The sequence below is a fragment of the Pristis pectinata genome, chromosome 30 (genome assembly GCF_009764475.1).
Source record: "Pristis pectinata isolate sPriPec2 chromosome 30, sPriPec2.1.pri, whole genome shotgun sequence".
NCBI lineage: Eukaryota > Metazoa > Chordata > Chondrichthyes > Rhinopristiformes > Pristidae > Pristis > Pristis pectinata.
The window spans coordinates 24,682,032-24,708,499 of record NC_067434.1 but is presented as its reverse complement, the minus strand read 5'-3'; the positions used below and the strand labels follow the sequence as shown (position 1 = coordinate 24,708,499).

The window sequence follows — 26,468 nt, the reverse complement described above, 5'->3', positions numbered from 1 at the left end:
TGACTTACACAGCAAATGACAGGGCCTTTGGGAGTGTTGTAGAACAGAGGGTACAAGTAATATTATTCCCTGAAAATGGAGACATAGGTAGACAAGAAGGCATATGGCATGCTTGGCTTGATCAGACAGGGCTCGGAGTACAAGAGTTGGGACATCACGTTACAGCTGAACAAGACGTTGGTGAGACTGCACCTGGAATATTGCATGCAGCTCCTGTTGGTGTACTATAGAGAAGGATGTGATTACGATAGTGAAGACAAGATTCACAAGGATGTTGCCGGGACTGGAGGGTTTGAGTTATAAGAAGAAACTGGATAGGCTGGGACTGCTTTCCCTGGAGCAAAGGAGGCTGAGAGGTGACTTTACAGGATTTATAAAATCATGAAGGGCGTAGGTAAGGCGAAAGGTCAGTCTTTTTCCCAGGGTGAGGGAGTCTGAAACTAGAGGACACAGATTGGTGACGGGGGAAGGATTTAAAGGGCTGCTGAGGGGCAAGTTTTCCAGACAGAGGGTGGTGGGTATTTGGAACGAGCTGCCAGAGAAAGTGTTAGAGGCAGGCACAATTATGACATTTAAAGGTCATTCGGACAGGTACATGGATAGGAAAGGTTCAGAGGGATAGACAGGGTGAATGCATACTCAGTCTTTTCCCCAGGGAAAAAAAGACAAATGGCATAGGTATAAAGTGAGAGGGGAAAGATTCAAAAGGGACCTGAGGTGCAACTACTTCACTTAGAGAATAGTCCGTGCATGAAACAAGCTGCCAGAGGAAGTGGTTGAGGTGGGCGCAGTCAAAGCATTTCAAAGATATTTGGACAGGTTCATGGATCTTAATATTTTAGAGGAATATGGGCCAAACGCAGGCAAATGGGATGCGGTCAGAAAGGCACCTTGGTCAGCATGGACAGGTCGGGCCGAAGGGCTGTAAGATTATACATAAAATTTGGTTTCAATTCTTACCGACCAAGTGATGCTTTTGTGCGCGGTTGAAATCCGGCAAACATGTTGCTGATGATTATCTCTGACGCAGGGCGGCCGTTGGCTGTGGGGAGGAGCGTTGTTCCCCCGGCCCGCCCGCCCGCTCCGATGCTGCGGCCCCCCGGCCCCACCGCCCTGGCCGAAGCCCTGCGGCGGGGAGACCTACAGCAGTGCGCTCGCTGTCTGCAGCACGACCCGAGCCTGCTGCACGCCAGGGGTAGGACCAGCGGCCCGGACCCAGCCGCCTCACCGAGGCCGTTACCTGTTCGTGCACCCGAGGACCTCCCTCCCCCACCGGCCCCTCCCTTCCTCCCTCCCCCCTCCCTCCCCCTCCTCCCCTCCCCCTCCCCTCCCCTCCCCCTCCCCCTCCCCCTCCCCTCCCCTCCCCTCCCCCTCCCTCCCTCCAGTCCCTCCCCCTCCCTCCCCCCTCCTCCCCCTCCCTCCCCCCTCCTCCCCCTCCCCCCCTCCCTCCCCCTCCCTCCCCCCTCCTCCCCCTCCCTCCCCCCTCCCCCTCCCCCCCTCCCCCTCCCCTCCTCCCCCTCCCCCTCCCCTCCTCCCCCTCCCCCTCCCCTCCTCCCCCTCCCCCTCCTCCCCTCCCCCTCCTCCCCCTCCCCCTCCTCCCCCTCCCCCTCCTCCCCCTCCTCCCCCTCCCCCTCCCCTCACCTCCCCCCCCTCCCCCTCCCCTCACCTCCCCCCCCTCCCCCTCCCCTCACCTCCCCCCCCTCACCTCCTCCCCCTCACCTCCCCCCCCTCCCCTCCCCCTCCTCCCCGCCCCCCCGTCCCCTCCCTCCCCTCCCCGCCCCTCCCTCCCCTCCCCTCCGTCCCCTCCCCTCCCTCCCCTCCCCTCCCCCCCCCTCCCCCCTCCCCCCCTCCCCCTCCCCCCTCCCCCTCCCCCCCTCCCCCTCCCCCTCCCCCCCTCCCCCTCCCCCCCTCCCCCCCCTCTCTCTCCCCTCCCCTCTCTCTCCCCCCTCCCCTCTCTCTCCCCGCCTCCCCCTCTCCCCGCCTCCCCCTCTTCCCCCTCCCCCTCCCCCCCCTCCCCCTCCCCCTCCCCCTCTCCCTCCCCTCCCCTCTCCCTCCCCCTCCCCTCTCCCTCCCCCTCCCCTCTCCCTCCCCCTCCCCTCCTCCTCCCCCTCCCCTCCTCCTCCCCCTCCCATCCTCCTCCCCCTCCCCTCCTCCTCTCCCCTTCCCTCCCCTCCCTCTCCCCCTCCCCTCCTCCTCTCCCCCTCCCCTCCCCTCCCTCTCCCCCCCTCCCCTCCCCTCCCTCTCCCCCCCTCCCCTCCCTCTCCCCCCCTCCCCTCCCTCTCCCCCTCCCCTCCCTCTCCCCCCCCTCCCCCCCCTCTCCCCCCCCTCCCCCCCCCTCTCCCCCCCCCTCTCCCCCCCCTCTCCTCCCCCCCTCTCCCCCCCTCTCCCCCTCCCCCCCTCCCCCTCCCCCTCCCCCCCTCCGCTCTCCCCCTCCCCCCCTCCGCTCTCCCCCTCCGCTCTCCCCCTCCCCCTCCCCCTCCGCTCTCCCCCAGCCCCAGCCCCAGTTACACTCAGTCCGTCACTCACTGGCTGAGCAGAGGAGTTGGTCAGCCTGCAGCCCTGTGCTCACACTTTGTGCATTCATTAATGTTTCTGTTGTTTTCCTCCCGAGGTTGGAATGGTTTCACACCGCTCCACCATGCTGCATTATGTGGCCACAAGGAATTGGCATATCTGCTGCTGGAACATGGAGCAGATACTAACCTCCCAAATGATGCAGGAGAGACACCCTTTCACTTTGCCTGCAGGTGAGTTAGGAATCCTTTTATACGGGTTAGAAATATGAAGTCTGAGCCTGGCCAGGTTAAAATGTCAGGTTGCAGTATACAGGGAATTAACAGAGCTATCATCCATTTGTATCACAGCACTACCTCTGAAATTCATTTTATGACATAAATGGGGTATCAAAAGTCCATCAAAGGTGGTTGCTTGAAGAAAATTGTATCCTTTATTCTCATTGAATAAAGAGTACAACTGTGACTGAGGAGGAATCTGAAGGCTGTGATCCTAGATTCACTCTAGGGACCTGAACAAACAAAAATCTAAGTTGACAATTGAACTGAGGGAGTGCTGACCCCTCAGAAGTGCTGCTTTTGAATGAGACATTCTGCCTAGACCTTTTATACCATTTCAGGTGGATGTAAAGGGTTAAGGTCTTGATTTTTTTTCCTCTCCCATTTGGTGCCCTCTTCTCTTGCGCCCCCCAGCCCACCTTTCCTAAGGCCTGTGTCCCTGCAATGAACTTGCATCAGCTTTTTAAGGAAGGAGTTGTTTATTTCCCAAACCTTTCAAAGAAATACTTCCAATGTCACCCTTGATGAATCAGAATTATATATATAAGTTTTTGTTCTCGTTGTCCCAACAGAAATAGATTCTCTACACCCACCCCAAATGTATGTGTAAGTTTGTTTGTGATTAACACCAGTGTCTTTCCTTTAGACGTGGGGAGGTCTACATAATGGACCGGATGGTGAAAGGAGGTGCAGATGTCATGGCACTGGATCATCAAGGGAAGACTGCACTTCACCAGGCTGTGTCTGGGGGCAGCATGTATGTGAGCTGTTTATGTTTTGCATAATCTATCTTGGCATGTTGCAACTTTTCTTAGAAGCAAATTGGTAAACTAAATCGGTAACTTGGTTTATTATTATCACATGTACCAAGATACAATGAAAACTTTGTCGTGCATACTATCCATACAGATCATTTCATTACAACAGTGCATGGAGGTAGGACAAGGGAAAATAATAACAGAATGCAGAATAAAATGTTAGCGTTACAGAGAAAGTGCAGGCAGACAATAAGGAGCAAGGCCATAACATGGTAGATTATGAAGTCAAGAGTCCATCTTATTGTACTAGGGGACCAACAAGGCAGAAGAAAGCAGTCATGGTATGTGAGTACATCCACTGCCCCCTGCCACACATCTACTCTACAGATTAAACAACTGCTACATCAGCTGGAATACCTGATGAACATCAATCCTCTGTTCTCGGTGTGTTGTTGATTAGGGTGTGGTACAATGAAGCAGCTAACTATCCACAGTCGCTGTTTTTCAGTGGTTAGAGTCTGGTGCAACCAGGGTGCAGCCTGAGATGGAATATTTCAGTTATGAGGAGATACTGGATCTGGGTATGTTTTCAAGGAAAACAAGGAAAGTATTCCAAGGAAAACAAACCCAGATACTGGAGCGGAGGAACATAGAACACTACAGCACAGTACAGGCCCTTCGGCCCACAGTGTTGTACCGACATTTTATCCTGCTCTAAGATCTATCTAACCCTTCCTTCCCACATAGCTCCCTATTTCTCTATCATTCATGTGTCTATCTAAGAGTCTCTTAAACGTCCCTAATGTATCTGTCCCACAACCTCAGCCGGCACTGCATTCCACGCACTCACCACTCTGTGTAAAAAAAAAACTTACCCCTGACATCCCCCTTATACCTTCCTCCAATCACCTTAAAATTATGTCCCCTCGTGTTAGCCATTGTTGCACTGGGAAAAAGTCTCTGACTGTCCACTCAATCTATGCCTCTTATCATCTCATCCTCCTCCTCTCCAAAGATCAAAGCCCTAGCTCGCTCAACCTATCCTCGTAAGACATGCTCTCCAATCCAGGCAACATCCTGGTAGATCTCCTCTGCACCCTCTCTAAAGCTTCTACATCCCTCTTATAATGAGGTGACCAGAACTGAACACAATACTGCAAGTGTGGTCTAACCAGAGTTCTACAGAACTGCAACATCACCTCACGACTCTTGAAAATACCCCGACTAATGACGGCCAACACTCCATACGCGTTCTCAACAACCCTATGGACTTGTGTGGCAACCTTGAGGTTATGGATGTGGACCCCAAGATCCCTCTGTTCCTCTACACTGTTAAGAGTTTTGCCATTAACCTTGTATTCTGCCTTCAAATTCAATCTCCCAAAGTGTATCACTTCACACTTATCCAGGTTGAACTCCATCTGCCACTTCTCAGCCCAGCTCTTCATCCTATCAATGTCCTGTTGTAATCTACAGCAACTTTCTACACTATCCACAACACCACCAACCTTTGTATCATCAGCAAACTTTACTAACCCACCCTTCAACATCCTCATCCAAGTCATTTATAAAAATCACAAAGAGCAGGGGTCCCAGAACAGATCCCTGTGGAACACCTCTGGTCACCAACTTCCAGGCAGAATACGCTCCATCTACCACCACCCTCTGTCTTCTATAGGTGAGCCAATTCTGAATCCACACAGCCAGGTTTCCCTGGATCCCATGCCAGGGAAGCTGAGAGGGAACTTGACAGAGAGATATAAAATGATGAAGGACATAGAATCAGAGTTACTGTCACTGACGTATGACGTGAAATTTGTTTTGCAGCAGCAGTACAGTGCGAAGACATAAAAATGTATAAATTACAAAAATAAATAAATAGTGCAAAAAAAAAGGAATAATGAGGTAGTGTTCGTGGATCATTCAGAAATCTGGTGGAGGGGAAGAAGCTGTTCCTGCATCGTTGAGTGTGGATCTCAAGGCTCCTGTACCTCCTCCCCGATGGTAGTAACGAGAAGAGGGCATGTCGCAGATGGTGAGGGTCCTTAAAGATAGAAGGAAATATTGCCCCATAGAGGAGGTGTCTGAAACAGCTTGGGTTCAGATGAAGGGTTTTAAAGGGGATTTGAGGAGGAATTTTTTTCACCCCAAAGAGCATAGGAATCTGGAATGCACTGCTTGAGGGGGTGGTGGAAGCAGCCCCATTTAAATATCTAGACCAGCACTAAACTTGTGTAGGAGGCTACGGATTGCTCCCAGATTGTGTAGAAGGAGCTGAATGTGGACTCCTCTCGGTTCCAGTCTCTTACTCTCGTCATTTTGCTGGTTCTGTCCCCAGAGTCGCCATCCGTTACCTGGAGGAGATGGGTCCCTTCAATTTCCGTGACTCAGACAGGTTTTTGCAAAACCCTCTGCACATCGCAACATCGATCGGCAATGAGGACGTTGTTAAGTATTTGCTGAGAGGCATGGTGAGTGATCTTTTGATGAGTAAAGGGCTCCTCAACCCAGCACAGGAGACCCCATCAAAATTCCCTCATTTATCAGGATTCCCTTTTTATTGTGCAAAATGCACACCTGATCACTTCCCTGCTGATTCTTGTTGCTATCAAGATGCTGTATGTAATATTTTGTGAAGGATTATTAACACTTGGGATTTACAGTGTATGGTAGCATAGTGATAGTTATTGATTGAGTCGAAGGTTACAGGGAGAAGGTAGGAGAGTGGGGTCATTGACTTGAAACATTAACTTTGTTTCTCTCTGCACAAATGCTGCCTGACCCGCTGAGTATTTCCAGCAATTTCTGTTCTTATTGCTGTTAACGTTAAGTCTGTCCCCTCACTGTTCCCATCTGGCCACTGCATCTCTGTTAGTTGGTTCCATGCTCCACCTTCCTTTGCTGTCAGCTTCCCTATCTGCAGCCCTGTGTCGCCTCCACCCATCACCTCCCAGCCTCCATCACTTTCACTCTTCCCTCCTCCGCCTGCTTATCGTCCCTCCTCACCTGGATCCACCTATCACTTGCCAGCTTTTGCTCCACTCCTTCCCTTCGTCTCCTCATACTGGCCATCTCCCCTCTATCTTTCAGTCCAGGTGAAGGGTCTCGACCCGAAACGTCGACTGCGTATGTCCCTCCACAGATGCCGCCTGACCTGCTGAGTTCCTCCAGCATCTTGTGTGTTGCTCCAGATTCCAGCATCTGCAGTCTCTTGTGTCTCCTTAAGTTACCCACTGCTGGATCATGTCAAAATGTGCTGATCTATCCTATCTTTCAGGTCTCCCTGGTTTTCTCTCTGTGGGGGTCAATATTGGCAAGGTGCAATTTTTCTTTATACAATATCTGCTGAACAGATTTAAAATTAATAGATCCATTCCTTCAACTGTTAGCACTCAGGACAGAGGAATTTCCAAAATCTTCGTAAGGAACAGCAAACTTGAAAAGTCCTCCCACTCATAATAAGTGTTTAACATTGTGAAACATAATGAGTCTTTAACATTATGAAAGGATTTCCACGTACAGAGAGAAGACCAAATCTTGAAGCTTTATATAAAAGATTAATAAATCCAGTGGGGAAGTTGGTCACAAATTCCTTACTGAGAGTGGTCAGAAAGTGGAACCTCACCACAAGGAGTGGTTGAAGTGAGAAGCAGGTAAATTGTGGTTGGAAAAATGGAGGAGAAACTAGAGGGGTATGGGATAAACACCTCTTCTGACCAGGTTCAGTGAGTTCTGTTTTTACAGACAACCAGGTCAATTTTGTCCGTAAGTTGGAAAATACACAAAAATCACTCAATATGGTAACCACACCTCTGCAGCATTGTAGTGAATGGCATCAAAAGCATATAAGGCTGATAAGAAAGAACAATTACCAAATGAGGAGAGAGAGGGGAAACTAGTTCTACAGTTTGTAGGAATGAGCATATATACGTACATAGGGCTTTTGAATTTAATATTATAGGAGCTCCTTCGTATGTCGGGGAGTCCATAGTTGGGTGTTCATGGTCCAGAGACAGCCTGTATTGTACATTCTGTAGTCTAGAAATTCTAGCACAACCAAAGCAGTGCGTAAGATGGGCTCAGTAGTGGGCACCAACACCACTTTGCTCGCTGCTGGAAACCAGTTAATTTTGAAAATGCCGCCCAGTCCTCTTGGGATCACAGGCTCAGTGGGCACAGGCTGGTTTGGAGGAAGGGGTGGCATCAGAGTCCTGCAGTTTGGAGCGTGGGTGGGTGTGGATGGATTGGGACTCGCAGTATGGGGGCTTAAATTGGGAGACCAGCAGTTCTGAAGAAAGAGGGTGTAGACTGGTAGCTACAGGTGGGGGGGGGGGGGGGGGGTGGGATTGTATTGTCAGGGGATGTTGGGGCCTGGGAGTTAGGTGGGCAGTGTTATTGAGGGTGGCAGGATGGTGTGGATTTTAAGGATGAAGGTGAATAATTCGCTTGCCTGGAAGGCATCCCAGTCCAGCACTGCACCAGAGAGACCAGGTTTTCCCAGGATGCCCAATGCTTGGTGCTCCTGAGACAGTATAGCCTAAATTTCCCTGAAATATTTCAGAAGGAGCATTTTCATCGGGAACGGTGGAAGTGGTACAAGGGTAACTCATTTGGAAGTGGCAGGTTGAATTTCCATTCTGTAATTCAACGACCCAAATGTTTGTTACCTCCCTTCAGTCTGAAAAACATCACACTTCACGTGCACAATGCTGTAGAAAAGGGCAGCCGTTTACAATGGGGTTTGCAAGCCATGTGTACAAAACATGACATTTTGGGGCCTCACCGGTGAGTTTCCCAACAATGCCATCAATTTAAAATGATTGACAAGAAGAAAATGAGATCAGAAAAAATATCTTTGTTCAAAGGGAGTACGCAAGATGCACAAGGAAATAGGAGCAGGAGTAGGCCACTTGGCCCCTCAAGCCTGCCCTGCCATTCAATATGATCATGGCTGATCTACCCCAGGCCTCAGCTCCTCTTCTTAGAGTCTCAGATTTATGCAGCACGGAAACAGGCCCTTTGACCCAACTCGTCCATGCCAACCAAGATGTCAATCCAAGTTGGTCCCATGTACCTGCATTTGGCCTATATCCCTCTAAACCCTTCCTATCCGTGTACCTATCCAAGTGTCTTCTAAACATTATAATTGTACCTGTGTCAAGCACTTCCTCTGGCAGCTCATTCCATGTACCCACCACCCTCTGTGTGGAAAAAGTTAACCGCCCCCCCCCCCCCCTCCCCCACCGGGTCCCTTTTAAATCTTTCCCCTGTCACTCTAAATCTATGTCCTCTAGTTTTAGACTCCCCTACCCTGGGAAAAAGACCGTGACCATCCACCTTATCTATGCCCCTCGTCATTTGATAGGTATCTCTCTAAGGTCACCCCTCAGCCTCCTACGCTCCAAGGACAAAAGTCCCAGCCTATCCAGCCTCTCCTTACAACTCAAGCCCTCCAGTCCTGGTAACATCCTCGAGCATCTTTTCTGCACCCTTTCCAGCTTAATGACATCCTTCCTGTAACTGGGCCAGTTCCCCATCGTACGTGAATGCTTTGGGCACAAATTATGTGTGCTTGAGGTTATTGGGAAAAGTGGACAAATGTGCAAAACGGAAGACGATTCAGGGCTGTGAGGAGAGTGTGTGATTGGTTGTGGGCCAAATGGACACCCTCTTCTGTTGTGTACCTGCAGAAGTCTGAAGAAAATACTGCAGTTGAATAAAATGGGAGGAAGTAAGGAAGTCCATCTGCTGCAAGTCAAAGGTCTGGAATTCATGACACAAAAGCAATTAGCTCTGTATTAGTTGGTGTGTAAAAGGAATTATAAAAGACCTATTGCCCATCACTTAGAATCACGGCACAAGATCATAAGTCGATTACAGGTGGAATTTGCAAGAACTGGAAGCTTATCACATTCAAAACTGCATCAAGAATAACTACGACAAATGACAAGAGATTACAAAGATATGGAGGCCAGGAAAATGGATTTGAAAACAAGTATGAAAGTTTTATAATTAAGGCATTGGTTTCAGGTAATGCAATGTAGGTCAGCAAGCACAAGGGTGGTGGAGAATGAGATGATGTGAGATAGGACACAGACAAATAGAAATCCAGAATGAAAGATTAAGGTGCCTTTCACTATGATTCTTGATCTTGTATGGGAGAGGAACAGGATCTGAAGAATAACAGGCAGTGTTCCTAATATTGTGTGTATTTACAGAGGTGCAGTGTGGAAGCGATTGACACTTGGGGCATGACTCCCTTGCATGTGGCAGCTCACACAGGATCAGTGAACATCTGTTGGCTGCTGATGATGGATGCTGGGATCTCCACCATGCAGTTCCAAAATAAAGATGGACTTACCCCATTGGATCTGGCAAAGCGAGGGAAATCACACAGGTTTGTCTGTGGTTCTTGTTGTATTCACATTTGTTGGGTGTTACTGGTGAAGGCAGTTCCAATCTGTATGTGATATTGGGTCGACCTTTAACTCTTGAGGGGTGAAGTAAAATTGAATACCATCATGCTGCCTCATGGCTCCGTAGAAAGGCCATGGAGAGAGATTTACTCCATTTGGCAGCAGAGGTTTAAACATTGCAGAATGCATTGACCATGTATATTGTTAATCCAGAAACTGGCTGGTTATCCATCACTAACACATCTTCCATCTACTTTTTATAACACCTTCAACTTATTTGAGTTCAGCCATTCATATTAAAATAGTCAGTAGTGAGTTGTCAGGTGAACTAGATAAGCCTTCATTCATTAATTTCATCATTGGTCATTTCCCCAGTGAGAATGAGGCACTGGCAAGTTTAAAACCAGCTTCTGAATGCGTGACTTGCTCATAATTCTGACAGGAAGTTTTTCAAACGGTAGAATTCTGAAAGAAGCAACTTCTAAAATGTTATAAGTACCAGAAATAAGAAAAGATTAAGGCTGTCAATAAAACAGACAGAAATGTGGAATTGCAGATAACAAGGCCAGGTGAACTACTGTTTAATTCTTTTTGGATAATTTCCATAAGGTATTTAATATATAAGGAATTCAGAATTGGTTTATTATTGTCACTTGTACAGTGAAAAACTTGTCTTGCATACCATTCATACAGATCAATTCATTACACAGTGCATTGAGGTAGTACAAGGTAAAACAATAACAGAATGCAGAGTAAAGTGTCACAGCTACAGAGAAAGTGCAGTGCTAATAGGTAATAAGGTGCAAGGTCATAACAAGGTAGATTGTGAGGTCAAGAGTCCATCTTATCATACTAGGGAACCGTTCAATAGTCTTATAACAGTGGGATAGAAGCTGTCCTTGAGCCTGGTGGTACATGCTTTCAGGCTTTTGTATCTTCTGCCTGATGGGAGAGGGGAGAAGAGAGAATTTCCTGGGTGGGTGGGGGGGTCTTTGATTATGCTGGCTGCTTTACCTAGGCAGCAAGAAGTATAGACAGAGTCCATGGAGAGGAGGCTGGTTTCCGTGATGTGCTGGGCTGTGTCCACAACTCTACAGTTTCTTGCAGTCCCGGGCAGAGCAGTTGCCATACCAAGCCGTGATGCATCCAGATAGGATGCTTTCTATGGTGCATCGGTAAAAGTTGGTGAGTGTCAAAGGGGACATGCCAAATTTCTTTAGCCTCCTGAGGAAGTGGAGGTGCTGGTGAGCTTTCTTGGCTGTGGCATCTACGTGGTTAGACCAGGACAGGCTATTGGTGATGTTCACTCCTGGGAACTTGAAGCTCTCAACCCTCTCGACCCCAGCACCATTGATGTAGACAGGTGCATGTACACCGCCCCCTTTCCTGAAGTCAATGACCAGCTCTTTTGTTTTGCTGACATTGAGGAAAAGGTTGTTGTCATGACACTATCTCACTAAGCTCTCTATCTCTTCCAGTACTCCGACTCATTGTTATTTGAGATATGGGGAGAAAGGATTTAAATTTATAAAGCACTTTTCATGACCTTGATATTTCAAGACAACTGGGAACCATTGAGGTACCTGTGTGCAAGGAGATAGTAGCCAATTTAAGTACAAGGTTCCACTAATAGTGATGAGTGAAGTATCCCAAGGACTATCGGTGATGTCAGTTGTCAGAATTCCATTCACTAGTTTACTGGTAGAACACCAAATGATACACACTCAAGTGGATATAAAAGATTAATGAGAGAACAGAAGCCTGGAAGTTCTTCTTCATTAAGAAAAGCTTATTAAATTGGCAATGTCAACATAGAGATAATCATGGGGATATTCAACATGGCTTTGTGCACGGTAGGTCTTGTCTAACCAATCTCATAGTTTTTCGGAAAGGTTACCAAGAAGGTCGATGAGGAAAAGGTGGTGGACGTTGTCTGCATGGGCTTTAGCAAGGCCTTTGACAAAGTCCCACATGGGAGGCTACTCCAGAAGGTTAAGTCGCTCAGCATTCAGGATGAAGTAGCCAATTGGATTCAACATTGGCTTAGCGGGAGAAGCCAGAGAGTGATAGTAGATGTCTGTCTCTCTGACTGGAGGCCTGTAACTAGTGGTGTGCAGCTGGGATCGGTGTTGGGTCCGTTGTTATTTATCATCTATTTTAATGATTTAGATGACAACATAGTAAACCGGAGCAGCAGATTTGCAGATGACACCAAGATTGGGGGCGTAGTGGACAGTGAGGAAGGCTGTCATAGCTTGCAGCGTGAACTGGACCAGCTGGGAAAATGGGCTGAAAAACGGCTGATGGAATTTAATGCAGACAAGTGTGAGGTGTTGCACTTTGGGAAGACAAACCAGTGTAGAACAGAGGGACCTGAGAATACAGATCCATAGTTCCTTGAAAATGGTGTCACAGGTAGATAGGGTCGTAAAGAGAGCTTTTGGCACTTTGGCCTTCATAAAGCAGGGCTTTGAGTACAGGAGTTGGGATGTAATGTTGAACTTGTACAAGACGTTGGTGAGGCCAAATTTAGAGTATTGTGTGCAGTTCTGGTCACCTACCTACAGGAAAGATATCAATAAGCTTGAAAGAGTGCAGACAAAAGTTACAAGGATGTTGCCAGGACGTGCATTATAGGGAAAGGTTGAATAGGTTTGGACTTTATTTCTTGGAGCGCAGGAGAATGAGGGGAGATCTTATAGAGGTATACAAAAGTGAGGGGTATAGACAGGGTGAATGCATGCAGGCTTTTTCCCCTCAGGTTGGGTGAGACTAGAACTGGAGGTCATAGGTTTAGGGTGAAAGGTGAAATATATAAGGAGCATCTGAGGGGAGACTTCTCGACTCAGAGGGTGGTGCGAGTGTGGAGCGAGCTGCCAGCGGAAGTAGTGGATGCAGGTTCAATTGTAACATCTAAGAGAGGTTTGTATAGGTGCATGGATGGGAGGGGTTTGGGGGGTATGGTCTGGGTGCAGGTAGATGGCACTCAGCAGAAGATCAGGTTGGCATGGACTGGATGGGCCGCAGGGCCTGTTTCTGTGCTGTAGTGCTCTATGACGCTGTGTGGCAAACCAAGCCTGGTAGAGCTCACTCTCTCTCTCGCCCGCCCTCCCTCTCTCTCTCGCCCGCCCTCCCTCTCTCTCTCGCCCGCCCTCCCTCCCTCACCCTTCCTTTCTCTTGCTCTTTCCCAGTTGTAGTGAAGGGTTGCCGAACCAAAACATTGACCGTTTCTCTTTCCACAGATGCTGCCTGACCTGCTGAGCTTTGCCAGCATTTTCTGTAATTGTTTCAGAATTCCAGCATGGGGAGCCCTTTTTGATTTTCAATTACTGCTAGAACCTGATTTTGTTCTGGAGATTGGATTTATGCATTGATACAACATTTGGGTTTGGTACACCCAGCTGAGTACTGTTTTTGGATTGGGCTGATTTTCTTGATATTACCAAATGTTTCCTCTGTTTGTCAACAATACTTGACGTTTCACCCTCCAAACAGATCATTACTGTATTTGAGAGTGTCAGATTTACTCTTGACCAGTCGTGAATCTTTGACTCCCCGAGAGGCCTAAAAATTCTTCTATACCAGAAAAGGCCCATTGAACCAAACCAAGCCTGATGGGACTTCCCTGTGCCTGGGGTAGAGGGGGGGGAGGGGGGGAACAACTGTATCTGACAGAAGTTATTTATACTTGGGTTCATCTTTGGATTGGATTTTAATTTTTTACCTGAACAAACCTGTAGTCCAGAGGGCCAATGCAAGTTCTGTGCAGAGCAAGTGGAGAAATTCACTGGTTTACGTCCATCCTGGTGAAATCTGGAAGAGAAGGGTCAAAATGTGTAGTACCAGAGGGCTTGCATTTAAGGTGAGTGGGGGGGGGGGGGAGTTCAAAAGAGATGTGAGGGACACGTTATTTTTTACACAGAGAGTGGTGGGTGCCTGGAATGCACTGCCAGGGGTGGTGATGAAGGCATATGTGATGGAGACATTTGAAAGGCTCTTAGATAGGCAGAGGATGGAGAGAGATGGACATTGTAGATTTGGTTTAGTTAGGTGTTTAATTACAATTTTAATTAGTTCAGCACAACATCATGGGCCAAAGGGCCTGTTCCTGTGCTGCACTGTTCTATGTTCTAGAAGTTTTATGTGTAAAACTGAAATTTAATCGCCAGTGACATTGATCTTAGAGGCAACCAATTCAGAAATTAAAATATCCCATTTTTCCCCCTACTGTCTTCAATCTGTTTGCAAAAGGTGATCCATTTCTACTGAACAGTATAATTAGCAGCACATCTCTGTCATGATTTTATTGAATACAGGAATATTCTGTCTAATAGTTCATAGTGTACTCTTGCTCCTATTCCCTAGGTTCATAGAAACTGGAAAATCTCTCAGGCTGTTACTCATATTTGCATCTCAATAGTTAATATCATTTTCTTACAGACACCAGGAAGTAGTGAAGCTTTTGACAGAATATAGTAAGGACATACAGAATGGGAAACCCAGAAAGCCAACTGGTAATTGTTTTAATGTGTTCTTTTAATTCTTTACAAACAGATGCAGTGAATGCTTTGTTTATTAAAAGTTGAATTATGCAGGCCAGTAATAACAACTTTTGTGTGTTTATTTTGTGTCTTGTGTCTAAGCCATTCATAAAATGAAGGAGTTTGAATCCCAGTGCCTGTGCTCTGTGGTAAATCCAATTGCAACCTTATGACAACTGCGTAACACAATCAGTGTGATGCAGCATCCAATGGCATCTAGTAATTCAGAGACTACTGTTGACCAAGAGATAGGGTGAAATAGCCGATTATGGAGTAATTCTCGATGTTAATATTCATCTGGATCACAAACTCGGTAATCTCTGCCAACCAGTAATGCAATATTCCATGTTTCACCGGTTGACCAGCTGAATTCTGATCCTCATCATATATAATGAGCGGCAAAATCTGAATCGTTCAGGGAGCCTGTCTGCCCCCAGAAACCTCTTCAGCAAATGACTTGGTAGGAATCCCTTTCTGAAATCAATATGTTTGAACTGGTATTTCTACTGAATGTTAATCACTTCTTATTTAATAGGTTGACAACCTGTTGGTCAGCATGCCAGTTTTTGTTCACCTGCTTTAGAAACTTCTTGTCATACATGTTTACGTATAAAAAAGAAAAATTCACTTGTACCTTCCAGTGATATGCTGGTATTGGGTGTACTAACCCAGGATGATTGGAGCTCTTAACTACTTATGTATCAAACAAGTAATCTAAATGGCTGTGTTTACAATGGAGAAATAGATAATGATAGGTGTATCTTTACCTATGTTGTAGGATAAGGCTTTTGAGGAAATGATGGGCTTAAGGTCTGTTTTTTTTCTAATTCATTGTTTTTGTTTCAGAATCTAGACATTGCTGGCAAGGCCAACATTTATTGTGCCCTATATTTGAGAACAAGCCAGCATAATCTGATTTGTTGTCCAGATTTAAAGGTTCCTGTTCCTCAGTTATGAAAGCATTACCCTCTGCCTAAATGTGTCCACGTAAGCAGCATATTGGTGGTATTATCACCAAATTACCCTGCTGATGTGGAGATATGCCTTGATGTTTCAGAGAAAATACAAGGGAAAGTAGAATAAAATATTGTCATGCCCATTCATTGGCTCTTACTAGGAAGTAAATGGATTGGATGTCATTCCAGTGGCCTCTCTTTGGTTGGTAACTTTCACTCTTTAGGTTTATACAAGAATCACTATCCAAACAGTGCCATTAAAACTTAACGTTATCTTCAGAGAAAGGGAAGGTGTAAATCTGGGGTTTGGCTGGTGGGTAAATTGGGAAGTACAGAGTATCTCAGCGAGGGCATAATTTAAGTAAAGCTTGTTTGGACTTCACATTGTTCCTTATTCTGGTAATAATTGACAATATGATGTGAAAGTATCAGAGTACATACATTTACCTACAGTAGCTCTGCAGTAATGTGGAAAAATGGAGAAGTTGTGGCTCTTCTACAGCGAAGGAGACACAATGGGTGTATCAAAATTATAAAGTGTTTTGATTCAGTGGATAAGGACAAACTGTTTCTATGGGCCATAGTGTCGTAGATTTAAGATAATTTTCAGAGTTATGAGAGAGAAAGTATGAATCCATTTGTTTGGTACATTGATTAATGCCCTGGAATATGTTGGCTTGTGGAAGGAAATTCATTAATAACTTTCAGAAGGGGATTGGATAAGTATGTGAAGGGCTCTAGGGGAAAAATGCAGGAAGAATGGAATTAGTTGGAGAACTGTTACAGCGTGGTCCAGGCAAGAGTAACTAGTCACCTTCATCTGCCGATCAGAAGGAGATTCTATGAAATGATCAGCTCACTAATACTATACCTCTACCTTTATTGTTTAGGTCTGTACTACAGCAGTCTGCTTTGCCCAGCCATTCTGAGTTCAATCATATTTCTTATTGCCAGCCACCTTGGGGAATACGGAGGTGTTTTCAGTGCAATTGCTTTCGCTGTTCTCGCCAGGATAGTGTTTTTCCAGTACCACCGAATCTCTCATTACTCTGGGTAAGACGATTTTGCACCAGTGTCTGCTGATCTCTGCACCCTCCCTAGTTTTATCATATCTTTGCTTTTGTGTGCTGACCAGAGCTCCATACAGCACTCGAGCTGTGCCTAACTAGAACTTTATACAGTTCAAGCTTGATCCTTTTTTTGTAGTCTATGCCAGTTTTCTCAGCAATTGGTCTGTGGGGCTGTTTCCAGTCCATAATAGCACCTTAATCAATCTATGTGAAATGAGTTAAAAGAAAAACAAATGTATACATTTTTAAGAAAAGGAAAAAAAATATACAAATTTATAGAATTTTGAACAAATTGGAATTTAACAAAGTCCCAAACAAAATGCTTTTGCGATTTGCAATGATGCATCAGGCTTGTATATCTGGCATGTGTTTGATTAATTTAGTCATCCAAATCTCCGAGCACAGGGAAGTGTATCTAGTGTGTTTGAAACGACGAACAAGATCACAGCTTAAAAAAGTTAGTCTACAAAAAGAGAGTTTGAGGCAGTTGTCTTGATGGCCTGCAAAGATATCAGACGTTCTCTCCAATGCAAAAAATCATTTACCAACACTTGTTTTGTCTTCTCCAGGTGCATTACCTCGCACTTCTGAAGACAAAACTCCATTTTCTATTTTTTATTCTTAGTGCTTATAGATTTTCCTTCTTCCTCACTATCAACTACACTGCTAATATTGACGTTATTGACAAGCTGCTTAATCGCACCTCTACAGTCATCGATGTATATCACAAAATAAGTGACCTGGTACTGAGTCCTGTACAATTCCAACTCGTGCAATCACTAGAACGCCCGTTGACTATCGCTGTCTTTCACTGAGTCAGATTTTAATCTAATTTACAACATTCCTTTGGATCCCATGGGTTTTGCTTTCCTGATCATTCTACCATGTGTGACTTGTCAAGTGCCTTGATGCTTTCCATGTGGATGTATCAAATGCCCTTCCTTCATTCACTCACCTGGTTATCCCCTCCGGTAGACACCCCCTTCCCCTAACAAATCCATGTTGACTTCTCTTGACTAATTTGAACCTCTGTAAATACTAATTTTTTTTTGTGTGTTGTTCCTCATTTTATTTGCCAACCTCAATGCGCTGATTAGCCCGTAATTATTTGCTTTGTCTCCTACATTTGTAAGCAAATGTACCACATTAGCAGTGTTCCAGTCTTGCAGCCAAAGAATATTGGCAATTAATTTCCAAAATCTGTTCCATTGCTTCCTTTCTGCCTTCCGAGAGCCTGGGATACACTTCATCCTAGCCTGGGATACACTTCATCCTAGCCTGGTGATTTCTCTAATTTAAGGATGCTACACATCTTATTATGTCCTCTCTCGCGCGCACTCGCTCTCGCTCTCTGCCTCTCTTCATCATTTCTAATCCTCAAATTCTTTTTAGTTGTACAATTGATCACTTTCTTCCATAAAGGCAGACAAGTAGTGTATTTGTACAGTATCTCCTCAAAGGTGCTCTGCAAACTTTAATACATATGTCCCCAGGCAAACAGTGATTGCATTGAAGGCTTCATTATCTCATTTGTATATCATTGTGTTACTCACCATCAGAATGATTTTGAAGTTTTGTCTTCCTAAATCAAGGGAAGTTGCTGAGGTCTCTGCCTAAAGTTAAAAGTTAATGTGTGAGAGTCAAACTGTAGATCCTTTACCCTGGCCTGTAGCTTGTTGTTTCATTTTAGTTGAAAAAATAAATGCAATGATATTGCTGTTGTACCTACTAGTGTTCTTGGATTAACACTGGTTACCCAGCTGAATATTAACACTTTTCTTTACCCCTGTCACAGGTTACCCAACCCCGTGTACCTTGGCACCTTTGCTGCAGGGATCTTCCATTCTCTGTACTGCTTCTACTGCAAGATCCTGCCAGATATCCTTTTCGTGCACAGTGATGAGTCAGCAATAGTTACACTGCCAGTACGATTATATCTGCCCCTAATGGATGGCCTAAGGTGGCTCTGGGGTAGAGAATGCAGAAGAAAATCTTCCTTTCTCTGGCACCTTTCACATCCCTTTTCAGAATATGCAAAAGTCCTTCAGAGCCAATGGATTAATTAGTTATCATTGTACTGTAAAGAATCTCTCCATTAGACCTATCTGAATAGTCCAGTGTTTTCCCAATGGCCCTGTACTTTTCTAAGTATTTTGAACAATACTATTGAACTACTTAGATTGTCATTTCAGGTGGTGGACCTCAGATAACTACCATTCACTATGTTTAAAAGACAGGTTTCCTCATGTTGCCTCTAGTTCTTTTGCAAATCACCTGAAATTTATGTCCTTTGGTTTTTGACCTTCCTGGCACTGGAAATATTTTCTCCTTATTCACTGTATTGAAACCCTTTGTAATTGTGAACACCCCATCAAATCTTCCCGTAAGTTTCTCTCACTGTGTCTCTTTGGACATTCCTACTCCCATTCTAGATGACTGAGCCTTCAACCATACCCTTGGCCCTTGCCCTCAATGGGGCTGCATTCCCTTTTATTCCTTTCCAAGCCCCACTGCCATTCCAAGGCATTTGCCACTTTGTAGTCTTCCTTCATTGGTTCTTTTCAGTAGAAAAAAAATGTGGATAACGCAGTCACACAACCAGCTCCCGTGAAAGAGAATAAAATAATGACCAGATAATTAGGTCTAAGTGTTGGTTGGAGGATAAACATTCATGTCAACAACTTTGCTTATTTAGATTGCCATGTTAATGTAAGTGATGTTGAAGATAATTCCGATACTGAGTTGACAAAGGGTGAGATTATTCCTTGACCTATAACACCTCTCTGGCCAGCGAAGATGCTGCTGTGTTTCATGACACTGTTGACTACCCTTTTGTTATGGATGTTCAAGAACCTGCTAACTGAAGACCCTGGGAATCTGCAGGAATCTGGCTGTACAACCAAGCATTTAACCATTGCTCAGCTGATTGGAACAAATCAGAATCCATCCAGATTCTGCGTTTATTGTGAGGTACTAACTGGTGCTATACAGGCAGTTTGCTCTTGGTGTTGTCTGCTGTTGATGGACAACACCAGATATTTTTGATTTGTCCAGAAGTGTATAATTAGGAGAGGAAGAAGTTGAGCACTCTTGGTGCTATTGCACCCTGTATCTTCACCCCTGCCTCGCCTCCAGTGTCACTATTGTGTTCAGTGATAAACTGTAAAGCTTTGAACTTCTTAAACTTTTAAGGTCCAAAGAAATTCTTTGGAATTTTTAACTCAGTGTTCAGAATTTGAACAATCCTGGCATACTGCCCATCTGTCTTCCACGCAGGTTTGATACAGGCTTGTGCTGTTCATTGACTTGAATTTACTTTCATTAGAATTCTTTGTTGTTTTCAGCACTGATTAAGTTCCACATCAAAGTCAAGTTTATTGTCAGATGCACAAGTATGTGCAGCACAGGTGCAATGGAAAAACTTACTTGCAGTAGCATCACAGGCACATAGCATACAAGTCAGAATGCTCTCCACTGTACATCCGTTAGAAATTCCAGCAGTGTTTTGATCTTCAGGAGCAGGATAGAACCAGGTGTAAGTTTGTTTTGCAGCACCAGGGTTGTCAAGCCCCCAGGGACAATGGAGTAATTCCTTGATCATGGAAGCAAACAAGTGGGGAAGAATACAATAGGGATTTTTTAAGTTACTTATTAATCTGAATACTTTGTAGTCACAAGAATGCAGGATATTGAGGATGGTGTTTGACTGGGCAAGTTGACCTGAAGATGAGTCACGTGGATAAATTCCTAGGGGCTGGCAACACAATGGGATATTTAGTCTTTTTAATAGTTCTTTTATGAGTTGGAGGAAGGTCTGTTGGAGTTCATTTTATTTCCTAAAATTCTGTCTATTTCTTTAGATTGTTCAGCCAGAAGGAACAAAGCATTGTAGACTCTGCAACAGCTGCATGGAGAACTTTGATCACCACTGTCTCTTCCTAATGAAATGCATTGCAAAAAAAAATCAGAGACTCTTCATTCTGTTCCTCCTGGAGATCCTTGCCTCTCATTTGACCTTCATAACATCAGCTCTGTATTCCTTTCACCTTCAATACAGCCTGAACTTTGAGGTGTTCCTGAAGGCCTTCAGTGGTCAACCTTGGGTGATGGGATTGACAGTGATGAACATTGCCACAGTCTTGTGGGAGCTTGTCGTGCTGAAGAGTCAGCTAACAGCCATCTCCATGAACTCCACAACTACGTGCAGGGATAGGGTGGACGGCAAGGACTTTACATGGAGGCACCTTTTGAGAAACATTACAGTCTTCCTCATCTTTGGAAAAAAGCTCCAAAGCAGTGGCAGAAACCTCTCATCCCAGTTTTAAATGGCTGAACTGAGAAATGTTAGAAATCCTAGCGTTTTAAGTTACAAGGAGGGGTAGAAGCATCAAGGGTGGAGACCAAGACTGGATGATACAAGTGGTGGTGCTGGCTGAGAGAGGCTGGTGAATCACAGCTGATCTGTCTGGGCAAGGAGTAAAAGAGAGAGGAAGCAGAAGAAAGAAGGGAAAGGCAGCAAAAATTTGCTGGAACAGTCTTGTGCCTCCTTTTGACATAGAAGGAGGCCATTTAGCCCATTGAGTCTATGTCGGCTCTCAGAGCAATCCCATCAACCCCACTCCTTTATACCCTTTTACATCACACACATGCCACCCCTGCCCCTGGATGCTCTTACAACCCACCTACCCTAGGGACAATTTACAGCAGCCAACTAACCTGCCAAATTAACACTGCAAATGTTGAGGATCTGAAGTAAAATGCGCACTTCAGGTTGGTCTCCTGTGCTCTTATGGGAAGATGTAGAGGGGGAGAGTCACTGTTTCAGGTTGATGACCTTTCGTCAGAACTGGCCGTTTGTGAAACAAACTGTAAAGGCTGGTTATCTGAAATTGTTGAATTCACTGCAAAGTCCTGGGGGCTGAAGATAAGAGGCTGTTCCTTGGGTTACATTGGGCTAAAGGCAGAGGTAAGAGTGGGAAAGGGTTGGAGAACTAAAGCAACACCAGCTAGAAGCTTGGGATTACTCCTGCAGACTGAAGGCAGGGCTTCTACAGAGCTGTCTCTTGAGCAGTGTTTAGCTTCTACAATGTAGAGGAGACCACACTGTGTGCACTGAAAGCAGTAAACTAGATTGGAATAGGTACAACTGAATGGCTGCCTCACCTGAAGGGAGCACCTGGGTTCCTGAGGAGGGAAGAGGTCAAAGGCCAGGTGTTGCATCTCCTCTGCTTTTCTGGGAAGGTGCTGTGGGAAGGGGGATGAGTGTTGGGGATGGAAGAGTGAACCAGAGCATCATGGAGGAAATAGTCCAGAATTCTGAAAGGGAAGGGAGTAAACAGGTCTTTTCAAGCTGGAAAGATACAAATAGAGGAGTTGGGGGTCAGTTCTTGCCCTCAGTTATTTAGTATCTACGTCAGAGGAGGCAGTATGTAAGTAAGTTTGCTGACTACACAAAAATAGTGGGAGGGCATGGGATATTGGGACCTGCAACAAGATGTACATAGGTTGAGTGAATGGGTAGAAGCTTGGGGAATGGAATTTAATGCAGGAAAGTGTGAAGCCAGGTGGTGTGAGGAACCAAAAAGCAGACTATTATCCAACTGGAAAGAGGCTGCAAATGAGGGAAGTTCAGAGGGATCCAGGTGTTCTTGAGCTTGAAACACGAGTTAAAATGCAGCGGTGTGAAGTAATTGGGAGAGCGAATGGCATATTCACCTTTATTGCAGGTTTTTTTAATGGAGAACCACTGTTACACTTGTACAGGCTGTTGGAAGGTCCACACCAGGAGAACTGCGCAGGTTTGCTCCCCTTATTTAAGGAAGGATATACTAGCGTTAGAGACAGTCCAGAGGAGATTCTCCAGGTTAGTTCCTGGGATGAGAGGGTTGTCCTATAATGAACAGCTAAAACATGTTGGACCTACATTCACTAGAGTTTAGAAGAATGAGAGGTGATCTTCCTGAGACATGCAAAGTCCCAAGGGAGCATGACAAGGTAGATGTTGAGATTTTTCCACTAGTGGGAAAACCTCAAAGGAGACCCAGTTATAAAATAAGGAGCCAGACATTTAAAATTGAGAAGTGTTGGAATTTCTTCTCTCAGAGTAGTGAATCTCTTGAATTCTCTCTCCTGGAGAGCTGTGGAGACTCAATCACTAAAGGTATCTAAAGAAGTTGTAAATAATTTTTTGAAAGATTGGGGAACGGAGGGCTGTGGGAAGCAGGTACAGTGGAGGAGTTGAGGTCTGGGGCAGATCAGCCATGATCACATTGAAAGGAAGGGCAGGCTAGAGGGGCCAAGTGGCCTACTCCTGTTTTCTTACATGAACAGCAGTAGGAAGGGAAGATTGGTCTGATAGCATCACATAGAAAGTGGTGGGAGTTGGGAATGATTTGTTGAATTCAGAGGCAAATGGGGTCAAAGGTGAGGGAGAAGAAGCACTCGTTCTGGTAGGTGGAGTTGGGGCAAGATCCAAAGTGCAGAAAGAGGTTTAGCTGAAAGTTCTGTAAACTGAGAGAGATAATGAAGATATTGAGAAGCACTAGTGTGTCGATGAAGATATGATGGAGCTGGAGAAACCAGGAGAGGTGGGATGGAGTCCTTTCAAGAGGCCAAAAGACATACAAAGTCAAGAGAGCATTGGCAAACTGGGTCCGTCATGGCTATCGATCACTAACCTACCCCAGAGCTGGAGATGAAGGTGAGGAGGGGAAGAGGCAGAGATGGATCATGAGAGAGGGTGGAAGATTGCAACAAAGGTGATGAAACTTTCAAGTTCTCCATGATAGTAGGAAGCTCTGCCAATACAGTCATCAATGTCCTTTGACAAGAGGTGAGGGAGCGGTGGCGTAGGATGGAGACAAGGACTGATCCAAGTCCCATCACTGAGCTAGGTGTAGCTTGGATCCGTATGGATTCTCATCACTATTGATTTTAGGAAGTGACTGGAGTTAACAGAAAGTTGTTCAGCCAGGTGAAGGCAGGGTGGGAATGGAGGGGGCTGCTTGGGCTTCTATTTGTAGATGAAGCAATGGGTCCTTGGTTCATTCTGGTGTACGGTAGAGGTGTACAGCTATTGGAGGTCCACAGTGAAAGTGAGCTAGGTGGGACCAGGAAATTGGGAACTTTCAGCAAAGGGTGTCAGAAGTACCTCAGGTGTAAGTGAGAAGATGCTGGAGGAAAGGATGGAGAATAGAGTCAAACAGCGATGAGTTAACTGGGGAGGAGATGGACGTGGGCAGTGCAGGGATTGGGAGTTATGAGGCTGTCAACTGTGAAGGAAAGATCTAGGGAAATTGGGTCAGTGACAGTTTAGAAGCCGATGGCCTGATCTTAACAGCAGCGCATGCAGAAATGTCAGATCTGATAATCTGCCTCTGCTAAGTAGAAGTCAGTGTGCCTGATGTGGAGCTCTTGTGTTACAACTAAAGATGAGCATGTTTTGTAAAGCAAATCCAGAGAGTTCAGCAAGGGTGTAAGAATGGGAAATCCAGCATGTAGATGGTGATGGAAGGGATCTATTAGAGGGGTGTGTACTGACACTGCAAACAGGAACTCTCCTGATCCGAGTAGTAAACGTGTGGTCTGTGGATAGATGCCGTCCACATTCATTAAGAGCATAGCACATCCACACCCATCGTAGCACGTGGTGAGGTCAGACACCCTGTGGAGAAAGTTTTCTAATGTTCTTTCTCATAGTTATTTAATATAAAATGTTGTATAAACCGTCCACAATATTCTGCTTCATGGTCTGTTGTCCTGAATCTGATTTGCTTTTCCTGTGTCGCACCTTGATCATTATGTTGCTCACAGACTGAGATCATGACACCAACCCCAATTAATGGCAGCCATGGCCAAACCAAGCTTCACCAGTGGAGTTAACACCATGCATTATTCCCACAAATGCAGCCACGGTTGGAGCTGGAAGAACGTGCCGCCTGTGCTGTCGTCGATGCACTCCCAGGCCTGGCCCATTTCACCAGCACCTGTTCCAAGTTTTCACTCAGGTCATCTGCATTGCTGACTCTGTCTCGCAGCCACAACCCTGGAGAGATGGTGTAGGGACTGGGAATGGTCCAAGGGCCTATCTGTCAGAACTGCTGTTCTTCCATTTGAAAGGTGCTGCTGGCTGGTCAGATATCAGTCGAGTGTTACGTGATTCCTGATGTATAATTTGTCATTCGGATTGGGTCGGTTTGTTCCAATTCACTGTGCAGTGTCCCATCACCACAAAGTATTATTGCCAGGTGGGGGCTCAATTTACCATGATTACCTTCTATAGGCCTCAAAGTAATCATTGTGATGTAGGGCACAGAATAAATATGGAAATTGGAGATGTGTGTGTTAGGTGATATGGTATTTGTGGGGATACATTATCTAGACTGGACAAATTAAATTGATACTAATGAAGTGGAGGATGAATTCCTGGAATGTACAAGATGGATGTTTAGATCACGATGTTGAGAAACTCTCCAGTGTGCAATGGATGTTCTGTGCAATGGATGTTCTGTGCAATGATCTCGTAAAGAGACCCCTAGGAAAGAATAACCATAGTGATAGAATTTTTCATGAAGTTCAAAAGTGAAGTTGAATCTGAAACCAGGACTTTTACCTCCAGGTTCCCTTATTTACATTAAAAGGGGCAGGTTTGATAGGTAAATGATACTAATGGGTGTGAGAGTGGATGGGTGTTGGCAGGTATTTCATGAAATAACATGTGATTTGCAACATTCCTCTCCCAGACAAATACAACAGAAAAGCTCGCTCAATCAGGAGAAATTAGTGATGGCATTAAATCTGAGGAAGAACGGTGAACTATAGGATCAAGTACTTTAGAATGTGGCAATGGATAGGCAAGAAATGAATAAAGATGGGGAACTGGAATATGAGAGTAAACTAATGAGAAACAACATTAGACTGTCAGATCCCCTATAGATGTGCAGAGGATGAGACTGGTGCTGGCAAATGTGGATCCTTTGTATAAAGAGACAGAAGAATTTATAATGGGGGTATAGGAAACAGGAATTAGACAAATGCTTTGTCTGTCTATGAGAGAAACACAAATCTCCCAGAGATACTGGAAAACCAAGGGTTCCAACCAAAGGAGGTTTCAAAAAAAAGTACTCATTAAAAAAAAACTCAATTTGCCTGAAAACTAATAATCGCCAAGGCCTGATCAACGTCCCTGAGATTTGAAAGAGATAGCTATGGAGAAAGGTGGAATTCTCATGATAATTTTACAAAATGCTATAGATTCACACTGGTTGGTGGATAGAATATGGGACCCAATTATTTACGAAGGGAGGGACAGAAAACCTTAGTGTGAGAGTGGTAGAGAAAAATACTGGACACTATAGTAAAGGTTGTAACATCAAGATACTTAGAAAATGACAATAAGAATGAGAAACAACAGTGGCCCTGTTTGGCTAATCTATTCGAGATCTGAGGATGTATCCTAGAGCTGATGTGGAGAGCCACTGGATATGGTGCATTTAGACAGTAAGAAGGCTTCCATGAAATTCCATGTCAGAGGTTGCTGACTAAAAATAGAGATCATGGATTTGAGGAGTTAAAATGTCCTGCATGGATTGAAGGTTAGTTAACAGATGGAGAATAAGTAGAAAAGAAAGGAATACTCCTACTGGCAGGCTTTGACATGGAATTCTAGATGGATCAGTGTGTGGGTCTCAGCTATTGTCAGTGTAGGTCAATGACTTGGCTGAAGGACCAAGTTTAGCATTTCCAACAGAGGCAGAACATACTGGAAACATTCGGCAAGTCAGGCAGCATCTGTGGAGAGAAAACCAGTAACATTTCAAGTTGACCCTTCATCAAAAGTTGCAGTGAGGGAGGGAAATGGATGTGAGGCTAGGGTTGGCTGTTGTTGACGTTCTCTGGCTCACGTTTAATGCAGGTGTATAGAGAGAACACAAACA

The 26,468-nt window shown here is 45.3% G+C and overlaps 2 protein-coding genes across 2 annotated transcripts in view; one reads left to right on the top strand and one right to left on the bottom strand.

Annotated features, from left to right (window-relative positions):
* Positions 1–1,057, bottom strand: part of wdfy4 (WDFY family member 4) — a 238,659-nt gene extending 237,602 nt beyond the window's left edge. The window contains 1 exon segment of the mRNA XM_052041363.1: positions 961–1,057. The gene's annotated coding sequence lies outside the window, so the exon portion shown is untranslated.
* si:ch211-223a10.1 (uncharacterized) lies at positions 970–24,788 on the top strand. The gene is made up of 10 exons (XM_052041702.1): positions 970–1,195; positions 2,612–2,747; positions 3,439–3,549; positions 5,889–6,021; positions 9,769–9,947; positions 14,407–14,480; positions 16,354–16,516; positions 18,329–18,411; positions 19,313–19,503; positions 20,394–24,788. Exons 1-10 carry the CDS (start codon positions 1,003–1,005, stop codon positions 20,856–20,858), a joined length of 1,728 nt encoding a protein of 575 aa, XP_051897662.1. The 5' UTR covers positions 970–1,002; the 3' UTR covers positions 20,859–24,788.
* The last annotated feature ends 1,680 nt before the right edge of the window (positions 24,789–26,468 follow it).